Source organism: Euprymna scolopes, chromosome 37 (assembly GCF_053919585.1).
Source record: "Euprymna scolopes isolate OS-2025 chromosome 37, ASM5391958v1, whole genome shotgun sequence".
Taxonomy (NCBI): Eukaryota; Metazoa; Mollusca; class Cephalopoda; order Sepiida; family Sepiolidae; genus Euprymna; species Euprymna scolopes.
Window position 1 is genome coordinate 32,214,965 of NC_136518.1, and position 26,110 is coordinate 32,241,074.

General features: G+C 29.8%; 2 protein-coding genes across 6 annotated transcripts in view; one reads left to right on the plus strand and one right to left on the minus strand.

Annotated features, from left to right (window-relative positions):
• Positions 1-26,110, minus strand: part of LOC145261120 (von Willebrand factor A domain-containing protein 3B-like) — a 290,745-nt gene that overhangs the window by 225,955 nt on the left and 38,680 nt on the right. For 4 of the 5 annotated variants that reach the window (XR_013864415.1, XM_080119364.1, XM_080119362.1 and 1 more), the window contains 3 exons: positions 25,248-25,498; positions 12,998-13,157; positions 1-23 (listed from right to left, as the gene is read on the minus strand). The exon at positions 1-23 is cut by the window's left edge and continues 46 nt beyond it. Coding sequence is in view for 4 of the 5 variants with exons in the window: in XM_080119364.1 (XP_079975490.1) it covers positions 1-23; positions 12,998-13,157; positions 25,248-25,498 (434 nt within the window). In the remaining variant the exon portion in view is untranslated. The remainder of the gene's footprint in view (positions 24-12,997; positions 13,158-25,247; positions 25,499-26,110) is intronic. The other variant, XM_080119365.1, reaches the window with a different exon arrangement.
• Positions 1-26,110, plus strand: part of LOC145261124 (cytochrome P450 3A11-like) — a 273,410-nt gene that overhangs the window by 62,391 nt on the left and 184,909 nt on the right. The window lies entirely within an intron of this gene.

Genomic DNA, 26,110 nt, shown 5'->3' on the forward strand with positions numbered 1-26,110 from the left:
CACAATAAATAAACTGCTTCCAACTGCAAATGATATCAAATATTTAATATTACAATAGTACAAATGTAATCTCTTCATAAAGAATGACAAGAGAAATAGTCAAAAGCGTCGATACAAGTGTAAAAACATAAGGATATCCATTATGGAAAAACTTCTTTATTCATCTCCATATATAATATTTGGATTGCAGAAATTCCCCTATTAACCGTCGGCTTTGCAACAATAGATACTACATAAACATTTTTTTTTCATGTCTAGACTATCTTATGTAACTTCTGAACGACGTTTTAGACACATTTAGTCTTTATAATAAAATCCTACATTTCATCCTCGGAGCAACACCATAACAATCGCAGCATTTTTAGAGAAAATATTCCTATTTTCTCCATAAATATCAAGTCCTCCTACCGCCCCCAATTAAGACCGGGGGGAAATATACACATTCTCCAGATATGGTGCTTGCACCCTTTGTAACTGGATCACAAACTCGTAGACATAACATAATATTTCCATTTCCCAGTTCAAAAATAATGAATTCTCCCTTCTCAAATTCCGCACAGCTGAGAGCTGACAATTCGATTACTCCGGAATCTACCTCTTAATACATAAACGAATGCTCTAGAGCTTTTAAAATATGGCTGCACTCTCTACAAGAGACAATCGTTTTAAAAATATTAAACCAAATACAAACATAATAACCGCTCATATACAGAAAACTAAATATTGATGATCTTAAACTAACTTATGCACACAATAACAATACGCCACTACCCCCCCCAAAAAAACCCAAACAAATCCTGAAAAAAATGTACGGGTACCATTGTTTTATTTCCGATTACGAAGCGGTTTAGCGAACCTTACTACATAAAACCAGACCCTGACATTCAAACACGCCGAAGTATTGAAGTATGTAAGCACAAAATGGATACAATACATCTGCTATTCTTCAAAAACTGTTTACTTATATATTTGGGTAAAATATTAAGATATTTTTTGTTAATATATCTTTTTCGAACATAGTTAGGTTTTTTAAATGTACTTTACTTAATTATACTTTATTTAAACCTGCGCAATCTATTACGATCGTCGCCGATTTAAAAATATATGTTTCGGCAATGTCATCTACTGAGTTCCTACTTACTATATTATTTGAGTTTAATGGGTTTTTTTAAAACATTTGTGAAATATTCACATTTTAAAACTGTTAAACTATTTTTATAGTAAACTATATGTTTATTTTTTCCACCCCTATAATAAAAATATATAAAAATACATCAACTCTTTTATCAATTGATTTTTTTATTCTTTAATCGCATATCTTTTTCAAATATCTATGTTTATAAATAGGTTAATATATTATACATTTTGTCAATCTATTTACATATTTTAAAAATATATTTATTTTCAGAAAAATGAAAAGAAAACTATGAATGTGTCACATATTTTTTACAGTTTAACAGTTTTAAAATGTGAATATTTCACATATGTTAAAACCCCCATTAAATTCAAACAATGTAATCAGTATGAATCAAGTAGATTATATTACTGAAACATTTGTTTTTAAATAAATAAATTGTGCAGGTTTGAATAAAGTATATTTAAATAAAGTACATTAAAAAAAATCGTAACTATATTTGAAAAAACAACAACAAAAACGTAATTTTGTTTGAAAAATATATTAACAAAATATCTTAATATTTTTCCCAAATATATAAGTAAGCAGTTTTGAAAAATAGAGAAAGTATTTATATATTATTCCTTAATTGGAATTTATTTTTGAGATGAGCATTATATATATTAATTTTATTAATTTATTTTTATTTCGGACTATTAGTCTCATCTTTATTAGTTGTTGTTTTTCATCTTTTATTGGTTTGTTTATTCACAACGTTTCGGCCAACTATTCCTCTGGCCTTCGTCAGGTGGTAACCGCGACGGATAGGAACTTCCAATCTCCTAACTGCATTCTCAACCATCACTGCCATCCGTAGTTGTTGTCGTCTCACCACATTTTTGGCCAAGTAAACCCCTGGCACGCTTTGGGTGGGATTGAAACCGCTATCTTCAGACAAGATGAAGTATTGTATTCATTTTGTGCTTCTATAACTTAATTGATAAACCTGCCAGCGTGTTTGACAGTTAGGGTCTGGTTTTATGCACAATTACCGATCTTTCCCACGGATTACTTACCCTACAGTTGTGATGTAAATTTCATTACATAGGAAATCAATAATTTGTTTTCACTAATTCTGTGCAGTATTTTATTTAATTTTCTTTTCCAGACTGCGCACATGTGAACCTTTCTTTGTACATTAGGTGCATCTCCACAATTTTCTTTCGAATGACGACTTTTAAAGGTTTTCGACTATGCTAATTAAGAAAATCTCATTCAAATTTTGCGGAAATATAAAGAACTGTGTAATGCACTGTAATTCACTTGCTGCTTGTACGCATGCGCAATAAACAAACTTCTCTCCTACCGACACTGCCATAGCCCATTTTTTTGTTTTTAGCATTTGCAGGTGGGTATGCTGACAACGATTATCACGGTTAAATTTTGGGGAATTATCCCCCTAAAAAGGGGGGTTATCTACTCCGAAAGCCATACTTTACATGTCGATGTTCGGTGTGTCTATTCCGAACGCCGTTTTTAAGGTAGGGGAGGTTGGTGGGGCATATTCCGAAAGCCGCTCTTAACAAGGGGAGTTTAGAATGTATATTCCAAACGCCGTTTTTAACATGGCGATACTCAAAGAAATGAAGTGAAAAAAGTCGTAATTATTTGTTTTACATGTTAAAAATGACGACATAAATCTGGAATTAAATTTAATACTATTGGTGGAAGAGTTGAAAAGAAGATGAACAACAAACGGAAACAGCTAGGACTGCAACCACAAGTTTCGATCATTCTAAACAGTTCATATATAGTGAGGATCCCTAACTTCTAAAACTTGTTTTTACTTTCCATTATTATTCTAATCGATCATTTTTCGTAATTTTATTAATTTATACTTATTTACACATTCCCTTAATTGCTTTCTTTAAATTCAAAAAGTATCTGCATGCACTAATCGCCAGTGAAAGCCAGATTATTGCATTTCGGCCACGGTCGCCAGTGTCCGCAATTGTTCAGGGACGGCAATGTCCACTAACTATAATCGTAGTTTGCTTTTTGTGAGGAGGTGGGACAGGCTTTCACCGAGCAACGCCAGTTAACAGGTCCTGCTAGTTGCTTATATGATAATTATTATACAATGAAACAGATAGATAGATAGATAGATAGAAAGGAAATAAAGAAGATGGAAAGAGAGAGAGAGAGAGAGAGAGAGAGAGATGAAAGCAAACAAATACCGAGGGTAGAGAGGGTCCATACAATGAGAGAAGTTAAATGTAATAGATAATTAGTAAGAGATCAGTCTACCATGAGTATTTTCAAATAGAAATAACTAGCTGATCGCACAGCGTTGCCGGTCGTAAAATACGCTTAAATATAACATTTTAATTTATGCAGATTTCGTATTTATTATTATTTATATTATAGAGTCAATTATCTATTGATTATTATATTGTACACAGTGTATGGTGGTACTCTCCTCAGCGCATTGGCGTGTCTAGGGAAAAGAAGATGTCTGTTTATGAGAGATCTGTCTGGTGTTTATGATTTTTGCTTATTATCCTTAAAAATAATGGATGGCTGGAACCATCATACATAACTGAAAAGAAAAAACTTCTTTAATAAAAGATTTAAAAGAGTGGGCATCGAATAATCGATTGTCTACCAGTTGAAAAGAGAAGTGCTTACGTCATAAACAGAGAAATCGGACGACGATTTTTTTGTTTACAAAACAAAGAAACGTGACATTCCTCGTAAGCTCTGGAAGTACAGATATTGGCATGAGTGGTAAATTCACGTGTCGGTCAGCTGAAGATAAAATCGGATGATCATCTGAGGTCAGGAACCGGCAAAGAAATTGTCAAAACGTGACTAAAGAACGCATGTTCTATTATCGATCAGCTGATTGACAGAACGCGTGGATAGGAAAAACAAAGCGACAAAATGCCAATAAAAACGGTGAATCTAACGAGAAGAAGAGAGAGCTAGCAGAGAGAGGAGAAACAAGGGACAGCACGTGTTGCTGAAGACCGGATCGTGAAACGTCATTTTTCCCTCCTCAGAGCACTGTGAGAAAACTGTTACCATCGTGGTGAACTTCAAAATCACCAAAAGAAAAAAAAAGACGAACTGTTTTAAATTGTAAAAATATAGTAAAATATAATTTTATACAAAAACAAACGCAATTGTGACTTACGTCTTTTAATGCATATTTTTAAGTTACGGCTGATCGTTCTAAGTTGTCAACCGCTTTGTTTTCAGGTTCAACGTTGTTATGACATTTTTGACAATTGACGAGAGGCAAGATAAGGAAAAAAGTGCCAGTCTAAGGTGAGATAACTCACTAGTCTTAACTCGTTGTCATGACAATCGCTTAGTAAACAAGTGAACCCACGGACGACCGACGTAATTAAAACTGCTATGTACCACAGCCAGGGAGTCCTACGCACTATTACGATTTCCCAACCTGGGGGCCACTCCACAATACAACAATTTGTGTGGCTTTTTACTAGAATTTATTCTAAAATATGTAGAATATTGCAAGGTTTTCAAAGTATTTGTGAGGTATTTGAATTCTTCGTCCAAATATTCTGGCCTGCAAATTTTGAATGCACGTAGGAAGAAACCAATTATCATACCTGTTTTTATTTTGTAATTCTTCTCTTTTTTACCTGTTTTAACAAGCAAAAATCAATTTATTTCAAATAAACGTCGGCGGAGACTTCTTAATCAGCACTTATCACAGATTTAAGCACAATTAAAGAACGTGTAGGTTTCTATAATTTATCACCATTAATAAGTAAATATCTATTAAAAGACCATAAGTTAATTTTAGACACATATTAATTTTCTCACACTATAGAAAACATTTCCTATAATAATTAATACATATGATGATTAATACATATAATAATTAAAAAATATAACTAGTCAGTAAATGACATAAAAAATGCATTCATTTTATTTTACACTCATATTTGAATTATAACGGACATATTTGTTCCAAAAAGAAAATGAATTCCATCATATCTTTTTTAAATGTATTAAGGGCTACATGACGTTTATATAAAAAAAAATCTTACCACCATTAACAATGCTATGGCCCCCCCTTTTTGAAATTCCCACGACATTTTCCGTTTCTGAAATGGAACAGGGTCACAGATCATCATCCAAAATATATTTTAAAATATTTGTACTGGTGTTTTGTTTTCTTAATTTCATTCATCAAGAGGAAGTCTCAAAATAATGACAAAACGTTGATGAACACAAAACTTGGTAAGTTCTTCTTTATTTCTCTATTACATCGGAATACTATTTCTACTATTCTCCCTTTCTCCCTCTCTCTCTCTCTCTCTCTCTCTCTCTCTCTCTCTCTTATATATATATATATATATATATATATATATATATATATATATATATATTGTCATTTATTTTCTATGGTATATTGGCTTTTTTCTTAGTTACCTAGTGATTAATAATTTTTGCCTACACTGACGGCTCTCTCTCTCCCTTTCTCTCTCTCTCTCTATATATATATATACATACATATATATATATATATATATATATATATATATATATATATATATATATATATATATATGGGGGGTGTATGTGTGCGTGCGTGCGTGTGTGTGTGTTTAAGCATTTTATTCCAAATCGTTAAAGGCATTTTTCTGTATCATTATTTATTTTTCTGTATCATTATAATTATTTCTGTATCATTATTAATTTTTCTGTATCATTATTAATATTTCTGTATTATTATTAATTTTTCTGTATTATTATTATTTTCTGTATCATTATTAATATTTCTGTATCATTATTAATTTTCCTGTATCATTATTAATATTTCTGTATCATTATTAATTTTTCTGTATCATTATTAATATTTCTGTATCATTATTAATTTTTCTGTATCATTATTAATATTTCTGTATCATTATTAATTTTTCTGTATCATTATTAATTTTCTTTATCATTATTGATATTTCTGTATCATTAATAATTTTTCTGTATCATTATTGATATTTCTGTATCATTATTAATTTTTCTGTATCATTATTAATATTTCTGTATCATTATTAATATTTCTGTATTATTATTAATTTTTCCGTATTATTATTAATATTTCTGTATCATTATTAATTTTCTTTATCATTATTAATATTTCTGTATCATTATTAATTTTCCTGTATCATTATTAATATTTCTGTATCATTATAAATTTTTCTGTATCATTATTAATATTCTGTATCATTATTAATTTTTCTGTATTATTATTAATTCTTCTGTATCATTATTAATATTTCTGCATCATTATTAATATTTATGTATCATTATTAATATTTTTGTATCATTATTAATTTTTCTGTATCATTATTAATTTTCTTTATCATTATTTATATTTCTGTATCATTAATAATTTTTCTGTATCATTATTAATATTTCTGTATCATTATTAATTTTTCTGTATCATTATTAATATTTCTATATCGTTAATAATATTTCTATATCGTTAATAATCATTATTAATATTTCTGTATCATTATAAATTTTTCTGTATCATTAAAAATTTTTCTGTATCATTATTAATATTTCTGTATCATTATTAATTTTTCCGTATCATTATTATTTCTGTATCATTATTAATTTTTCTGTATCATTATAAATTTTTCTATATCATAAAAAATTTTTCTTTATCATGATTTATATTTCTGTATCATTATCAATTTTTCCGTATCATTACTATTTCTGTATCATTATTAATTTTTTTGTATCATTATAAATGTTTCTGTATCATTATTAATATTTCCGTATCATTATTAATTTTTCTGTATCATTATTAATATTTCCGTATCATCATAAAATTTTCTGTATCATTATTTATATTTCTGTATCATTATTAATATTTCTGTATCATTATTAATTTTTCTGTATCATGATTAATTTTTTGTATCATTATAAATTTTTCTGTATCATTATAAATTTTTCTGTATCATTGTTAGTATTTCTGTATCATTATTAATATTTCTGTACTCTTATTAATATTTCTGTATCATTATTAATATTTCTGTATCATTATAAATATTTCTGTATCATTATTTTTATTTCCGTATCATTACTAATTTTTCTGTATCATCAATAATTTTTCTGTATCATTTTTAATATTCCTGTATCATTATTAATATTTCTGTATCATTATTAGAATTTCTGTATCATGATTAATATTTCTGTATCATTATTAATTTTTCCGTATCATTATTATTTCTCTATCATTATTAATATTTCTGTATCATTATTAATGTTTCTGTATCATTATAATTTTTCCTGTATCATTTAAAATTTTTCTGCATCATTATTAATATTTCTGTATCATTATTAATTTTTCCGTATCATTAAAAATTTTTCTTTATCATGATTTATATTTCTGTATCATTATCAATTTTTCCGTATCATTACTATTTCTGTATCATTATTAATTTTTTTGTATCATTATAAATGTTTCTGTATCATTATTAATATTTCCGTATCATTATTAATTTTTCTGTATCATTATTAATATTTCTGTATCATCATAAAATTTTCTGTATCATTATTTATATTTCTGTATCATTATTAATATTTCTGTATCATTATTAATTTTTCTGTATCATTATTAATTTTTTGTATCATTATAAATTTTTCTGTATCATTATAAATTTTTCTGTATCATTGTTAGTATTTCTGTATCATTATTAATATTTCTGTACTCTTATTAATATTTCTGTATCATTATTAATATTTCTGTATCATTATAAATATTTCTGTATCATTATTTTTATTTCCGTATCATTACTAATATTTCTGTATCATCAATAATTTTTCTGTATCATTTTTAATATTCCTGTATCATTATTAATATTTCTGTATCATTATTAGAATTTCTGTATCATGATTAATATTTCTGTATCATTATTAATTTTTCCGTATCATTATTATTTCTCTATCATTATTAATATTTCTGTATCATTATTAATGTTTCTGTATCATTATAAATTTTTCTGTATCATTTAAAATTTTTCTGTATCATTATTAATATTTCTGTATCATTATTAATTTTTCCGTATCATTATTATTTCTGTATCATTATTAATTTTTCTGTATCATTATAAATTTTTCTGTATTATTAAAATTTTTTCTGTATCATGATTTATATTTCTGTATCATTATCAATTTTTCCGTATCATTTTTATTTCTGTATCATTATTAATATTTCTGTATCATTATAAATGTTTCTGTATCATTATTAATATTTCCGTGTCATTATTAATTTTTCTGTATCATTATTTTTATTTCCGTATCATTATTAATATTTCTGTATCATTATTAATATTTCTGTATCATTATTTATTTTTCTGTATCATTATTAATTCTTCAGTATCATTATTAATTCTTCAGTATCATTATTAATATTTCTGTATTATTATTAATTTTTCTGTATCATTATTAATATTTCCGTATCATTATTAATTTTTCTGTATCATTATTTATATTTCTGTATCATTATTAATATTTCTGTATCATTATTAATTTTTCTGTATCATTATTAATATTTCAGTATCATTATAAATTCTTCTGTATCATTATAAATTTTTCTGTATCATTACTTATATTTCTGTATCATTATTAATATTTCTGTATCATTATTAATTTTTCTGTATCATTATTAATATTTCTGTATCATTATTAATTTTTCTGTATCATTATTAATATTTCTGTATCATTATTAATATTTCTGTATCATTATTAATTTTTCTGTATCATTATTAATATTTCTGTATAATTATAAATGTTTCTGTATCATTATTAATATTTCCGTATCATTATTAATTTTTCTGTAGCATTATTAATATTTCCGTATCATTATTTATATTTCTGTATCATTATTAATATTTCTGTATCATTAATGATGTTTCTGTATCATTATTAATTTTTCTGTATCATTACAAATTTTTCTGTATCATTATAAATTTTTCTGTATCATTATTAATATTTCTGTATCATTATTAATATTTCTGTATCTTTATTAATATTTCTGTATTATTATTAATATTTCTGTGACATTATAGATATTTTTCTATCATTATAAATTTTTCGTTATCATTAATTATATTTCTGTTTCATTATCAATATTTCTCTATCATTATTTATTGTTTTGTATCATTATTAATATTTCTGTGTCATTATAAATATTTCTGTTTCATTATAAATTTTTCCGTATAATTATTTATATTTCTGTACCATTATTAATATTTCCATATCATTATTAATTATTCTGGATCATTTTTAATACTTTTCTATCATTATTAATATTTCTGTATCATTATAAATTTTTCTGCATCATTATTAATATTTCTGTATCATTATTAATTGTTCTCTATCATTATTAATATTTCTGTATCATTATTAATATTTAAACTTTACATGTTTTTCTCACCGCAGATTCAATCCCAAATTCAAAAATAAAAAAATCACCAAATCAAAAATAAAAAAAATCACAAATCAAAAATAAAAAATCACAAATTCAAAAATAAAAAAAATCACAAATAAAAAATAAAAAATCACAAATTCAAAAATAAAAAAATCACAAATTCAAAAATAAAAAATCACAAATTCAAAAATAAAAAAATCACCAATTCAAAAATAAAAAAATCACAAATCAAAAATAAAAAATCACAAATTCAAAAATAAAAAAAATCACAAATTCAAAAATAAAAAAAATCACAAATTCAAAAATAAAAAAAATCACAAATTCAAAAATAAAAAATCACAAATTTGAAAATAAAAAAATCACCAAATCAAAAATAAAAAAAATCACAAATCAAAAATAAAAAAAATCACAAATCAAAAATAAAAAAAATCACAAATCAAAAATAAAAAAATCCCAAATTCAAAAATAAAAAAAATCACAAATCAAAAATAAAAAATCACAAATTCAAAAATAAAAAAATCACCAAATCGAAAATAAAAAAGCACAAATACCAAAATAAAAAAAATCACAAATGCAAAATAAAAAAATCACAAATTCCAAAATAAAAAAATCACCAATTCAAAAATAAAAAAATCACCAATTCCAAAATAAAAAAGCACAAATACCAAAATAAAAAAAATCACAAATGCAAAATAAAAAAATCACAAATGCAAAATAAAAAAAAATCACAAATGCAAAATAAAAAAAATCACAAATGCAAAATAAAAAATCACAAATACCAAAATAAAAAAGCACAAATACCAAAATAAAAAAATCACAAATACCAAAATAAAAAAAATCACAAATGCAAAAATAAAAAAATCACAAATGCAAAATAAAAAAATCACAAATGCAAAATAAAAAAAAATTACAAATGCAAAATAAAAAAAATCACAAATGCAAAATAAAAAAAATCACAAATACCAAAATAAAAAAATCACAAATGCAAAAATAAAAAAATAAAAAATTCCAAAATAAAAAAATCACACTCTAAAAATGAATATGATTTAAAGTATGATAGAGTTACCTCCACTAGAAGAAATCGATCGATATATTCACTTAGTTTTTATTTATTTTTTGTTTTTAACATTCATTCTTTTAACAGACCAACCCATTTCCATCCATGTCCCAGTTTAAATAAAAATTTAGCAGCAAAATCTTTACTGCCAAAAGGTTGTGCTTAATCTTGTTGCTGATTATTGCCTTCAGATTGTTTATGAATGACAGATAATTGAAAATAAATCATTCACGATGCAATTGCATTTTATAAAAGAACCCTTATTTTTATGTGATTTGCTCAGATGACTCACACCAGTCATTAATTAGACCCTGATGACCTCATATCTAGGGAAATTTGTTGAGCGTTTTATGCTATAAATGACCATAGCGGATCTGATTTGATCTGAACAGGTCAAAACTTCAAATATGGAGCAAGATATGTGTGGATAGCTATTGGGTTGTTCAGAAATTGTATTATCTTGGTGATAACATTGGGTACAGAGTGACACAGGTACTACCGTGATATTTACAATGAGGAGCAGAGAAAATTTCCATCACTGATCAGTAGAGAGTATTATTGTCGACTAAGGGGAGAAACAATATGTACGCAGTATTGATAATACATGGAAATGAAACCTGGCCAGTGATGGTTGGGATTATTTGTTGCAAAGGGAGAGATGATATTCGAATGGAACGATGGATGTGTAACGCAAGCCTCATATCTGATTCGCTGAGAGGAAGATTAAAACAGAAGACTTCGATGGTATGGACACGTAGAAAGTATAGATAAAAGTTTCTGTATTAGTAGATGTAAAACAATCGAGGTAGGAATGCATAGAAGAATAGCAAAGAAAATACAGGAGGAAATAATAAAGATTCACAAGAGAAAAAGAGATAAATATCTAACAGACTCACTGACACGTATGCAAATGACCAAGCACGTTCAATGCAGGGGCGGGAGGAAAAACTCGTGTCGGCACAGTAGAGTTTTTTAACCACATGGCGACAAGACATGAACTTTTAAACAAGATGCAAGACGCGCTAATCCTCTCGACTTTTGCAAGATAATTGAGCGATCGTGGACTATTAAACGAATTACACACATAACAGCTGGCTATAGCTGCAGACTATAACAACTGTTAATTCACTCAGAGAGGGAAAAAGCAAGAATACTACCATGTTGTTGCTGGCTTTGAAAATACTTGCCAACTGTTAAATGATGAAACAATTGGTAATAGATACCTGTTATTCCTACTGAAAAAAAAACGTATGAAAGATTATTTGGAACCGTTAAAAAGTCTGTACTACGTTGCAATAGATACCTGTGAAGAGATAGGTTAGCTTTAAAGTTAATTTCGGAAAGGTGCTCAACCCATCTCGGCATGTAAAACAGACCTTAAACCGATGATAATGATAATGATCCGCGTCGGTATCCATTAGGTAAATTACCCCCCAACATTAACATAATTCAACGGATCATCTGTTGGGTAAAAAATAAGTGAGAAAATACATTCTTAAGATGTGCTCATTCATTCGTTTTTTTTTTTTTTTTTTTTTTTAGTTCAGTCAATTCTTGGGGATCCCTAACTAGCCTTAGAATTCTCTATGGGTTACATTTAAGGGACTAATACTTTGACGTTTTCTCTTTTAGAGTTGCTATCCGTTCTTCGCTAAAGATTGGTTTACCAGGGATTTTGTCGAACTGAATTTTGATTTTAGATTTTTGTTTAATTAAACCAATTATTTCGATCTCACCCGGTAGATTGTTTGTTTTTTTGTTTTTTTTACACAGTAGTCACCACTTATCAAGGCCCGAAAGCCACTCAGGGATAAGGGTTATTGCAAGTACATTACGTTAGTATGGAGATTTGATGAAGTGTTTACTTGTGGGGGCGGTTCATTAGGAATTTGTTAACGTTGGACTTGAAGACATCCAAGTTGTAGTCCGGTGGGAAGCAGGCAGACGGAACAGAGTTCCGCAGGCGTGCAGTTCTAAGAAAGAAGCTTTGTTCATGGAATCCACGTTTTGATTTAGGCACAGCTATAGAGTGGGGGAAATTTTTCACACGTTGTTGGTTACTTTTAGGGATTGCATTGTTTTGCGTGTTTAACGAGGTCTTTATTTGGCATTTAGTTGTGAGAGACGAACGATTGAAAAAAATTAAAAACAATGAACATCTTGTTTCAAACTCAAGCGAGATCCAGTGAGGTAGTGCCTCTTATAAAAATGATTGGGAGCATCTCTGAAATAAGATGTGCACAGTCAAACTTAACAGGGTGACAGAAAAAAAAGTTGTTAGCAACTATGTAAGGATGCATCTAACAAAGAATTAGAAGATGAAAGCAATTGTTAAGGATCAACAACTTACGTCTTTATCATCAACGGCTTTCAGGACTGCTTCACAAACGCATGTCGATGTATAACAGACTGGCAACGGCCACCGCTGAATCCACTGGCTGATGTTATGAATTGTGTCATGACTTATTGGGGCGCATTGCGTATGGAATGCATCGTTGTCAAGAGATGCACTGCGATATAAAAAAAAAATATGCAAATAAAAACATGAAAATTCAAATTAACTTGAATAAGAAGAGATTTGCATGTTATCTGTGCGTGGGTGATGGTTGGGGGTGTCCGTTTTACTGCATACTGCATATCTGAGGAGAGACTAATTTGATTGACATATTTGAAACAATTTGTCCAATACATGTCGCTATTTCACTCATTTGGTGGCAGACCCTTATGAGTTCTTATATCTATTAGCGTATTAGTGTGGAATTGGACACAATAAATCCGGGAAGATTTTAATAGAGCACTGCTGAGTGCATAGTTATGGATAGCATCCATTAGGCCATTAACGTACATAGTTACATATGCGAGAGTAAGATAGATAGAAAGTGAGTAGGTTTGCGCCCTAGAGAGAGAGAGAGGGAGAGAGAGAGAGAGGGAGAGGGAGAGAGAGAGAGAGAGAGAGGGGGATTTTTAGTTTAAAGGCAGTACAGGGCATTTAAAGTTTGTCTTTAACCCCAGACAAAAATAAAATGCATTAAACGATATCCACAAAAAATCTAAGGAGAATTCTTGATTTTTTAAAATCCATTATAGCATTTTGTGATGGTGCTTCGTCGATTGTTAATTCCCACACTTTATAAATGGTGCGACATAAAGATTTTCCACCTTTTAATTTTACATGCATAAAATATACATGCATAAAATATACATGCATATAATATATGCATATATATATATATATATATATATATATATATATATACATATATATATATAGTAAATAGATGACAAAAGACTATATTCCAAAGTTCATGATGTTGGCCATCTTATAGTTTATTTCTTAAATTCAGTTGACATTTACAATTCTTGACAGTGTCCATCAAAAGAAATAGCAACAATAATTCCGTCAAAAAATATTTATTTCCATTTGACGGATTGATTGTTGCTATTTCTTCTCATGAATTGAAGGCAAAATAGATTCACTAATTAATATAATAATTAAGTGATTGAGTTTGTGCTACGATACAGATACTGTCAAGAATTGTAAATGCCAACTGAATACAGGAATAACTATTAGATGGTCAATATTAATAACTTAGGATTTTAGTCATTTATTCATTATATAGCTCTGTAATTACATTGGTTTTCTTAAATAAAGATTGGTATATATTATAAGGAAATAAAATATCAGTTTTCTTATGGGATGATCATCTAGAGTTAACTATTACGTGTAATTATATTCATGCAGATATGCTACATGATTTATACTTGCATAATATTTGCGTAAAATCTTTTCAATAAACACAAAATTGTTTCCATATATATTTATGTATACGTATATATTTTTGTTTAATCTATTATTCTATCTATCTCTCTCTCTCTCTCTCTCTCTCTCTCTCTATATATATATATATATATATATATATATATATATATATATAAGTGAAAGTGTCTGTGTGTATGTGTATCTGTGGGTCTGTGTGTGTACATTTCCCTACGCAATAACTCTGTCAATTTTCAGTTTACAGACTTGAAATTTGCTATACAGGGTGCTGAGATTTGGGAAAATCGATGTGATGGATTTTCGGCGAGAAATTTGTCGATTAACGGGTCAAAGTTCAACGATTTATACTTTTGAGAACTCTACCAAACTCCTCCGACAATTTTGGGTCAAATCACTTAAAATTTTAAATATACGTTCCATGGATATGGATCTAACTTAATAACTTAATTTGAGCCGAAAACAATAAATTTTAAGGGGTCATAATAGGAGTCAAAGCTAAAAAAATTGACCGCTTTTTCTTTTGCTCAACATACACCTCCAAATACCCGGGAAACGCCGGGCACCCATGCTAGTATATATATATATATATATATATATATATATATATATATATATATATATATATATATATATATATATATATATGTAAAGTGCGGTTTTACAGCATTAAAATCCGAAAATTGAAAGAGAAGCTGTAAATACCTTATAATATGTTTCCATTACGCCATTTTGAATTTCAAAAATAAATTCACTAAATCCAACTATTCGTACTGTTCTATTACTTTATGAATATTCTGCTAAAATCTTCTATTTAATAATTAGTAAACTTTTTCTAATTAATGTATGCATACTTATGGAAATAATATCAATAATTATAAACTATTACACATGCTTGCATATACGAAACTAAACAAAAAACACTTTACCATTTACGGTTATATTAAATTATTTATTAATTGGAATTGAAACCATACATAATTAAGTTGAATTAACTGTTATAATCAAGTTTATTACTATTTTAATTATAATTCTTAGTATCAGTTAATTCTAAACCTATTATTACGTTTGGTTGAGATTAAAAATTACACTGAATACGCAATTGTTTACTTTAAGCGTAAAAAGTTAAAATGCATATAATTTAAAGTATGGCAGAGTTACCTCCCCTAGGAGAAATCCATAGATATATTAACTTACTTTTTTATTTATCTTTACTTTTTTTTTTTAACATTCTTCCTTTTAACATACCTTACCCATTTCCATCAATATCCATTTTTTTTACAGTTCTACTGTCTTTCAGTTAATATTGTTTAATGATTAATTCAGTGTATATTATAAATTAATTCAGTAATACGTTAAATATAAAACGGTAGTATTAAAACTATTTATATTGATAGTCATAAGTCATTAAGTTAAAATTAATTTCTGCTAATATCTAATTATAAATTAATTATTCGTTACATTTACTATAATTCTTATTTATTTACTTATTTATTTTTTATTTTTATCAATATTATTTTTATTATTTTTATTTTTATTATTATTATTATTATTTATTTTGGAAGAAACATTTTTAAATTTCACATACTTTTACTAATTCAATCTAGTATTAATGAACAGTTTTCGAACTAATTACTTAGTTAATTATAAGTTTTGTTTAACATTGAATAGATACTAATACCCTAATATTTAGGTTTCCGAGCTTTCTAATCTCATAAAAATTTGTTCTTTTGGTTTTAATTAAATAAATGTATATTTAAGTGAAATCTAATTCTGATTTAATTAGGAATTATAAATGTTATTAAGACATGTTTACTTCCAATTTCGTTTTACTTTAGCTGCACCTCCCTTTGTATTCCTCTTTTTTCTTAAATTTACCTTATAATTCCGAAATGAATTTATAGACGTTTAGCTAATGAATATTTATATCAAAAAATATATAGTTTAACTTATTAAATATTCAATAGATATACCTTATAATAACTACAATATAGTTCTTACATCAATTCTAGCAATCAACACATTTGGCTCATATATTTGACACATCAATCGAATAACAATCACTTGTTACAACATATACATTTTATTTTTAGATCGATATTCGGAATCTGATTACTATAAATACGTTTGTAATATCATGATTATTACAAATTTAACTTTCCTATCCATAAATTAACTTCCTTGGCAAACTATATTTTTACATTTCTAAACATTACGATCAACATAGAAGCTATAACATTACAATCAACTACTTATACCTATTCTAATTTAATATTTAATTTTTCCTCCATATCTAATTATATAATATAGTTGAATGCTCTTAACTAACTCTCTACAATAAAATACTATATTATGTGAAATATATTATAATACTTACCTTCATAGTCCATTTTAAATATTGATTTAGATATATCTTGTCCATCATAGTTGCTTTCATTATCTAAATTCATTTGGCCTATTTAATTATTTTATAAAGTTTTAACATTGTTTTTCTATTTTTCTTCATTGGCTAATTTGGCTAATCTTATATAAAGTATTTATCTCCATAGATAAACTACTTAAAGTATCATGTTATGATAGTTTCATATATTTTCTTCTAATCTATTTTTCGAAGCATGTTACATTTAAGCTGATTGGTTACTTATTACATCTAATTAAGCCAATTAAAAATTATTCTTATAGAATTTAATACTATTTATATTATACCTTTTCGTGATATTGTTAAATCAGACAATACAACATCAAAAATTCATACCATTTCCTTTTATTTTTTGTTTAATTTATTATTAAAATTATTGTTATACTTAATTTAGATTTATCTGTTTACCAAAACATTATTATTACTTTATTTTTATTATTTTCATTTTTATTCTCAAACCTATTTATTTATACGTTAATCTCTATAAATCAAAATTAAATTTTCATACCATGTTCGTTAAATCAATTTTAATTTAATTAGGTTTTATTCGCGATAATGCATACATATATGCAAACAGTTTTGAATTACTTCCTGGCGTTTGTTCAGAAGGTTTTCTTTGGGTATATTATATGATACGATTTGAAGCTACATCGACCAGGCTTGTTTGGTGAGTATTTACTAGCACTACCCAATATCGACTATTTCAGTTTGTATTCAATTTTGTTTTTCCTTAATTCTCTAATCCAATTTGCTAATGGTGTTGTTTTGTTCTTATTGTTAGCATATGGAATTTTGAAGGATGCTGTATGATTATAAAATCTTTCTTTAAAGCTACGCTCTGTGGCCCCAATGTATGTTCAAGTTCTCTTATTATCTATTACTTCACATTAATATATTATATTGGAAGTGAGACATTTACCTTCTAACGGACATTTGTCAATATTCCTGCAGTTGCAAAATGTACATGCATCAAGGTTTTGATTATTTAATAATCCGCCTTCATTTATCTCTTTGTCTATTTTTGCATTGTTAGAACTTATTATAGTTTTTACTAAATTAGTTGAAGTCGAAAAAGATAATTTAACATAATTAATTTAACATAATTTAAATTAATGTTACGGTCAATAATTTTACTTCGATTTGTTCTAACAGGAAAACTTTTTATCAATAATTTAAAAAAATTCTTTCGGTAAATTATTTTTATGTGTGCACTCTAAGGCATCCGCCTTAGAGTGCACACATAAAACCAAGCGCAATTTCTACGCCTATTTCTCTTTTTATTGGTATTATCGTTGTTATTTTAGGACTTACTGATATTGTCTATAAAATTATTTTTACAATTAATATTTTTTATGCTATTTTTACAATTGGATTTACTCATTACCTTATTGTATAAAATAACGTGTGATGGTTTTGGTTGTGATATTTTCCCTTCATTTAATACTTTAATTACATTTTTAATATATTTTATTTCACCTTCATACCCAGATATAGCTAATGCTTCATTGTAATATTCTTTCTTGTTATTAAATATATCCTCGTCTTGGGATAATCTGGAAATTCTTTTAGATATGCTAGGTATAATTGCTTTTTTCATTGAGGTTGGGTGGTTTGATTTATAATCAATATCGTATAAAGTTTGATTAGGTTTATGATAAGGTTCATGCGTTTTTTTAATTAGATTCTAAAAAGTTAACCATTTTATGATTTTTAGCTATGGTTATCGTTAAGCCAATGTCTGTAAAGAAATTATATATCCTTTGACCAATCTTTTGTGAATTTCTACTTCCAGAGAATGAAAAATAGTGCGTCCTTTCTATACAAACCTCCCCTTATATTGGGTTCTTTTTTCCCTAACTCTTTTAAAATATAGAAGCCAACCATATATATATATATATATATATATATATATATATTCACAATGAATTCGTAATTAACATGTTTAATGTGATTAACCACATGTACGATTTACGTAGATACGACTGAGATGACGATAAAAACGTGTCATTTTAGTAAAGACATTTGATTGTAAAAATGTTGCCCACTTTGTTTATGGAACATTTCTTTCTGCCGTTTGGTTTCGGGACAATTTCTTTAGTATATAATAATTCAAGCATAAGGGCTATTAGAAAATCATGTGTTCATTTGTCATATACTCGTGTATGTAACGTGAGTATATGTAGATATTTATGTTCGCCTGTAATCGTTTATAGTGCGTTGAGTGCGTGTAAGAGTCAATACGTATGGTTGTTTAGTGCTTATAATGTGCATCGTGGGTGTGACTATTAACACATACATTTCACATATAGATACGGTTCCCATAGGACATCTAAGAGTTTATAATCAGTTTCTTACGGGACCAAGAAACATCTTTGTCTGCTTGGCACCAGACAAAGGAAGAACATACCTTTTGTAGCCGCAACCATTTCCTCCTCCGATAAATCATGGCAACCAAATTAGATTTCGTACATTCAACATTTGTTCATGATTTATTTTTGTTCTTGGAGCGCACGCCGTTTCTTATTATTCTTATATCTTGCTGTCTTCCCAGCTAAATGCTTTCATTACTGGCGACTCCAACTGCTAACGGTTACGTTCTTCGACTAGCTAACTCTCTCTCTTTCTCTCTCTCTCTCTCTCTCTCTCTCTCTCTCTTCGTGTATATAAATAAAGCTCTTCTTTTGTTTGATTCCCTGACGTCACCACTAAGGTCACTAGCACGATCGCTGTTTTAATCAAATTCTACTTTATCAAGTTAAAATTCCTGATACATATTTAGCTGACATTACATTTGCCCTAATTCCAAACGTCTTAAACTAACCGTTTTATTTGCTATCATTCTTTTTTTTATTGAAATATTTTCTCCGAATGTTTCCTATTTCATAACATCTAGATTTTGATAATAATAATAATAATAATAATAATAATAATAATAATAATAATAATAATAATAATAACAACAATAACTAGCTGGGTTTGTGGAAATTCCACAGGGGACTCATTTATATGTAATATATTGATGTTGACATTCTGTAGATGTTTAGTGTAAATGGAGACGCTCCGATATTATTGTAGCTTTTTTGTTAAAGTATTATCTAAGTAAGCACAAACACCTGGTAAAGCCCGGTCGCACACTTAAATATAATATTGCAGATTTCGTATATACGAGGGGCGTACAATAAGTAATGTCCCTGACCCACTTCCAATAGCAATAGAGCAACGAAACTTGGATCACTTATTAGTCTTTCTCTGCATAGGAAACACCCAGAGTTATGCATTTCTCTCATCGTTTGATGCAGCTCTAGAGACCGTTTTTGTAGAACACCCCAGGTTTGTCCTCCAACCACGACGTAACTTCAGAAATAAAGGCTGCATCATCAAGGAAACACTTTCCTTTCAAAAACAACTTCATGTCTGGGAAGATGTGAAAGTCAGAGGGTGCAGTGTCAGGAGAGTAGGGAAGATGGGGAAGGATTTCATAACCACACACCTGGGCTTATGATCTGGCGACATGCGAGTTGTGGACCGGAGCGTTGTCCTGCAGAAGGAGGGTACCTTTGCTGATCTTACCCCGCCTCTTGATTTTGATAGCTTCCCTTAATTTCCTCAAAAGTGAAGTATAATAGGCTCCTGTAATTGTGGTACCCTTTGTCAGGAAATCTGTCATCACTACACCGTCCTGGTCCTAGAAGACTGTGAGCATGACCTTGCAAGCAGAGGGCTGCACCCTTGCCTTCTTTGGAGGTGGTGAGTCCAAGTGCTTCCACTGCATTGGCTGGGCTTTGGTCTCTGGATTATAGTGATGGACCCTGGTTTCATCCTGTGTAATCAGTCTTTTGAAAAACTTTGACTCATCTTCTTGGCACATCTCCAAATTCATCATCGAGCACTCAACGCATTCTCGCTTCTGGAATGGTATGAGCAACCTAGGAATCCATCTGGCAGACACCTTATGCATATGCAAATGGTCACGAATGACAGTGTCCACAGACCCTGTACTAATCTTGACATCTTGGGCGAATACTAATGTGCCGATCTTCCAAAATGGCAGCCTCAACTTGACGGATAGATGCCTCATCAATGGCAAAAGGGTGGCGACCAGGTCTGGGAGCTGTTTCCACAGACTTCCGGCCATGTTTGAATTCACGATGCCAGCGTTTTACAAGGTCATATGATGGGGCATTATCACCATAAGTTTCTTTCATTTCATCAAAAGTCTCCTGTGCTGTGCGTCCTTTCAAATACAAAAACTGGATCACTGCTCGATATTCAACAGGCTCCATTTCACACCTGACTCAGTTCAAACACCTGCAAAACAGAAACCACAATTAGTTCAGAGCTGTAATTTGCCACATAACCCGTAGAGATATACATCATTGCGCAGGCAAACTTTCAGCTAGATCAGACAGCTGGAAGTGGGTCAGGGGCATTACTTATTGCACACTCCTCGTATTATTATAAAGTTAATTTTTTATCAATTTTAAATATTATAAAGTTGTGATTTCAAAAATAAAAAATATATCAATATGACTTGGGTGCATTAGCTAAATGGAAACCGAAATAAAAACTTATGAAAAAATATATGTATATATATATATATATATATATATATATATATATATATATATATATATATATATATATATAACTTGAGTTCCTTCAGCCATAATCGAAACCGAAACCAAACCTTATGAAGAATTCTTGATAAAATTATTTATAAAAAATTAGATAGTTTAAATGCCATGGGCTATCGGCGAAACTGAAACCAAAACTTATGAAGAATTCTTGGTAAAATTATTTATGACAAGAAATAGAAGAACATAACAATTAAACGACCCGGATGTAAGCGTGGCACACAAAAGGACACACACGTTATCGTATAAATATATAGATAATAATAATAATAATAATAATAATAATAATAATAATAATAATAATAATAATGCACTACACACAATGCATTACACCCAAAGGATGATACTGGCCGATTCTATCTGAAAAGGACAGACTTAGGAAGATGGCTGCTCTGTACAGAAATATCATAAAAAAGAATTTGAAAAATACATAATGCAGAACACCGAAAGAATAATTTCCGCAACAAGAGGCACTGAAGAAACCAACAAGATAGAGAAAAAAGACGAGAAATAAGATGCGGAAAGAAAAACGGGAAGAGAAACAGCTACACGAACAGATAATTAGGATTACGAAAGATGAGACGAATGCAAACACTTGGAAATGGCTACAAAAAGGAAACCTAAACAGGGAAAATGAATCACTAATAACATCAGCACAATAACATAACGCGATTAGAACTAACAACATCAAAGCAAGGATCGTAAAGACGACAAGAAACAGCAAATGCAGACTCTGCAGACAAAGAGACGAAACAATAAACCACATAATAAATGAATGCAGCAAACAAGAGAGTATAACAATAGGCACAGTCAAGTATGGAAGGCAATTATTCAGACAATTGCATCTTGAACACACAAATCGTGCAAACACAAACCGGCAACGATAATGGAAAATGAAAGCCACAAGATCCGATGGAACATGGATATCCAAACGGATAAACCCATCCAAGCAAGATGTCATAACAGTTAACAAGAAGGAAAAGTCCTGCCAGATTGAAGATTTTGTTTCCTAGCAGTTCACAGAATGACGATCTAGGAAACTGAGAAACGAAGCAAATACACAGAACTGGCCATAGAACGCAAAGAGATCTGGAAACTGAAGAAAGTCAAGATAACATTACTAATATTAGAAGCACTAGGAATAATGCCGAAAAACTTAAAAAAAAAAAAAAGAATATGAGAGATTGGAATCAGGGCGATGGCTGAAAAGATATAATGGATAACAATAATGAAAACTTCAGAAATATTAAGGAAAACCCTAGAATACGGGAACTAACACCACACATGAACTACAGACACAAACTGGACCTACAGAAACAGCTACAGATGTAAAAGACAAAGGAACATCACATGGAATCATGTAAACAGAAACGGTATAATTATAAGGTATCCCCATAAGCTCCTGCGTTCTGACCAATTTTTTTTCTTCTCGTATGTATGTCATCACAAACTGATACCACACAAAATAAATGAGGATGTTCAAAGAGGATGGAAAGACCGAGGAGAGAAAGTACTAGCCAGACCTATGCTGGATAAGTGCAAAAAGGACTGGGACCTTGGGAAGGTTTTTTGTCACCACAATTCCAGTGAAGATCAATGGTCGTCGCTAACAAAATATCAGTGGTAAGTGGCTGTTGCGATAACGCACATTCTTTTGCAAATGTTGTCGAAAAAGGTAGAGAGTACTGGAAATCTGGGGAGACATATTGCCACTCATACTTCAGAGAGCACCACAAGTTGTTATCAAAGATAAATGTCTAATGATGGCTTGTGTGACTACTTCTAGTGAGTAAATAATAATTATCACCTCGGTCAATCGGTGATGTCCGGCAGCGCTAAAATACAGCACACTGAAGGTGGAGAGGAAGAATTTAGGTGAATGGAAACGGAATATCTGAAGAGTTATGAAGAAAGACACTAAAATAATCTTTTGGAGAAATAGAGATGGGACCAAGGTAACACGTTTTACAATCCTAACTCATCTTTATATGGAGTGAAATCCGAAATAGAAACTGTTGTACGCGTGCATTAAAGATGAACGTCTTTAAATGTATTTTATGTTTATGCTTTGTTGAACAATTAGAGATAATTTACTGCTATGAATGGAGAATGAATAAACAGATTCGAATATATAAGTAAATACTCATCTCCCTGGAATGCTTGCATTCTTACATGTGGTCGAGTTTTAGAAGTCTATGAAAAAGCGCAGGAATTCGTACGTCGGCTTTCAGGTCAGATTTGATTTCAAATATAAACATTTTATCTTTATTACTTTTGTTTGATATCATGCGTGGAACCATGTGACATGAATCATTTGACACACTTTTTTGGGTCCTCCTAGAATGACCATCTGCTTTTACATTTTTTGCTCCAGATGACAAATGAATTGCTATGATTTGCTTCAAGGACCAATATCAAAACTGTATAATAAAGGTGATGTTGAGTATTTTTTGACTCATTCTGGATGATTTCAAGTTTTAATGGTTGATACTCATCTGAGAAACTTGTGTTTAAAATATTATGAGAAAAAGTTCGTACAAATCGCGAGCACTTGCGACAATCAACTCGAATGTAAACTAAAATTCTTCATCCTCGACTATGTACTTTCCTTTAAGTCAACCAATTTTAACTTAAAAATGATTAATTTTTGTTTTTGTAACTCAATGAAATTCATTCGCTTTACTTTACAATTTTTATTTATGTTTTTCAATTTTTTATACAAAAAACTACATAGGAAATATTTTTTCTAATTCCTAAAAACATAATTAAATTGTACTTTTGCACTTTTATCATCGGAAACAAATCATAAACTAAAAATAAGGGGTTACTGTGATTGAGGGGACATAATTACAAGACCACCCTTAGTGAAGAGCTGTGCGACGAAATATTGGTTCACATTATATTTCCACTTCTGGATGTAAACATAATTAGGGAAACAGAAAAGGACTGGAATTTCAAAATCTAGCAGTTCGAGGAAAGAAGCTACTAGAATTAAGAGGCATTTGAGGACCTCAATAGTGAAGGAGTGAGATTTTGCTGATTTTTGTGTTAGTCCAGGGCATTTACATCGAGGATGAATAACTGTTGCAAATTTATCGGATCCCATTCAATTGAAATACTTTTCAAACAGTCTCAGAGGTGCAACATTGTGTCAATGGGACAGTGGCTGGAGCTTGGCAGACAGTGTAGGATTAGATGCTCTTTTTTTCGCCCCAGACCAATAGGGAGAAACTAATCGTTGATTCGCCAGCCCAGATGTGTGTGACGACAATACTTCAAGGGCGAACGGTGGCTTTATAGACATGTACAATGCTGGCAGGTTTAAGAGGCAGGTGAATAAGAAGTTTAATGATTCTATTTTTCCTCATCTAACCCCTAAAGTTGAAGCAGCCAAGATTCGAATACCATACTCAAGAATAGTCGATTTAACCAATACATGAGACCTTAACAGATACTAATTCGTCAGAGTACAACTCGGCGTAATGACCAACAAAGAGTGATTTGAGACTCTTCAAAGTTCTGAAAGTTGGTATCTCTGCCGCATGTAGTTTAACGTAACATTCAGATGAACTAACTCGTTTTACTAATGAGGTGTTATAGACACGATCAAAATATAAAAAGATATACACGGCCTGTATTAATTTCCTCATAAATATCATAAAAAAGATTAGAATATACATTCGGAGTGCGAGGAGGGGGGGGGGAGTCACAAAAACATGAACTCAGGAGAGGATTACGTGAGGTGCATTTATGAATCAAATGTTATACTTACAGGATTATGTTAAACGCGTGTAGTTTTGGCACCTGCTCTTCTATAAGCATTTGAAGAGCTTTTTTTAACAGAGCAAAATTCTTTTCGTCATCAGCCCGACTAGCGACAACGACGCAAATGCACTTCTCTTCGATAACGCCAAATATTCGCCTGCTCCCGGAAGTTAACCAGTGCAGACGTTCTTTGAGGCGTGTGACCGCGTCCTCTAGCCGGTTTGCAATCTGCACGAGTTTTTCTTTACAACAAACAATCTAGAAAAGGAATAAAATAACGCGTTTCGAACATGATGCATCAAACTAAAAATATTCCACATGAACATATTATTACGTCATATTATTATTACACATTATTTGGATTCATCGGACTACTATTCTCAGCTCGAGTGCATTTTCACAGTGTTTCGGTCGATATAACCTCCGATCTTCTTCAGGTGTATCAAACTCGGGAATGTTTCTGTTGAACTCGAGAATCTGGGCAGAATTTCGAACGGAACCTTTTATTTACTTCACGGGGTAGCATGCTCTTGTTCTGTCAGGCATGACGATAGAGTAATTCGCAATTGTATTTTCAGTCGCCCACACTGAGGATAACATCTTCAACCTTCAGAAGAATATCACTTTTACAATTATTTTTCCCCCAAGTATTCTAACTATTATACCACGGGTGGTATCCTTTGATCTCTGGTCCAGGTTTCTTGAAGCTAATGTCCTGCTCTCTTGATAGGTGCTTCTTGTAAATAAAGTGTTCCGTTCGAAATTCCGTCCAAATTACAGAGTTCGACAGAAGCGTTCCCGAATTCGACAATACACACTTGAAGAACGTTGGAGGTTAACTCGACCGAAACGTCTTAAATATGACACTTA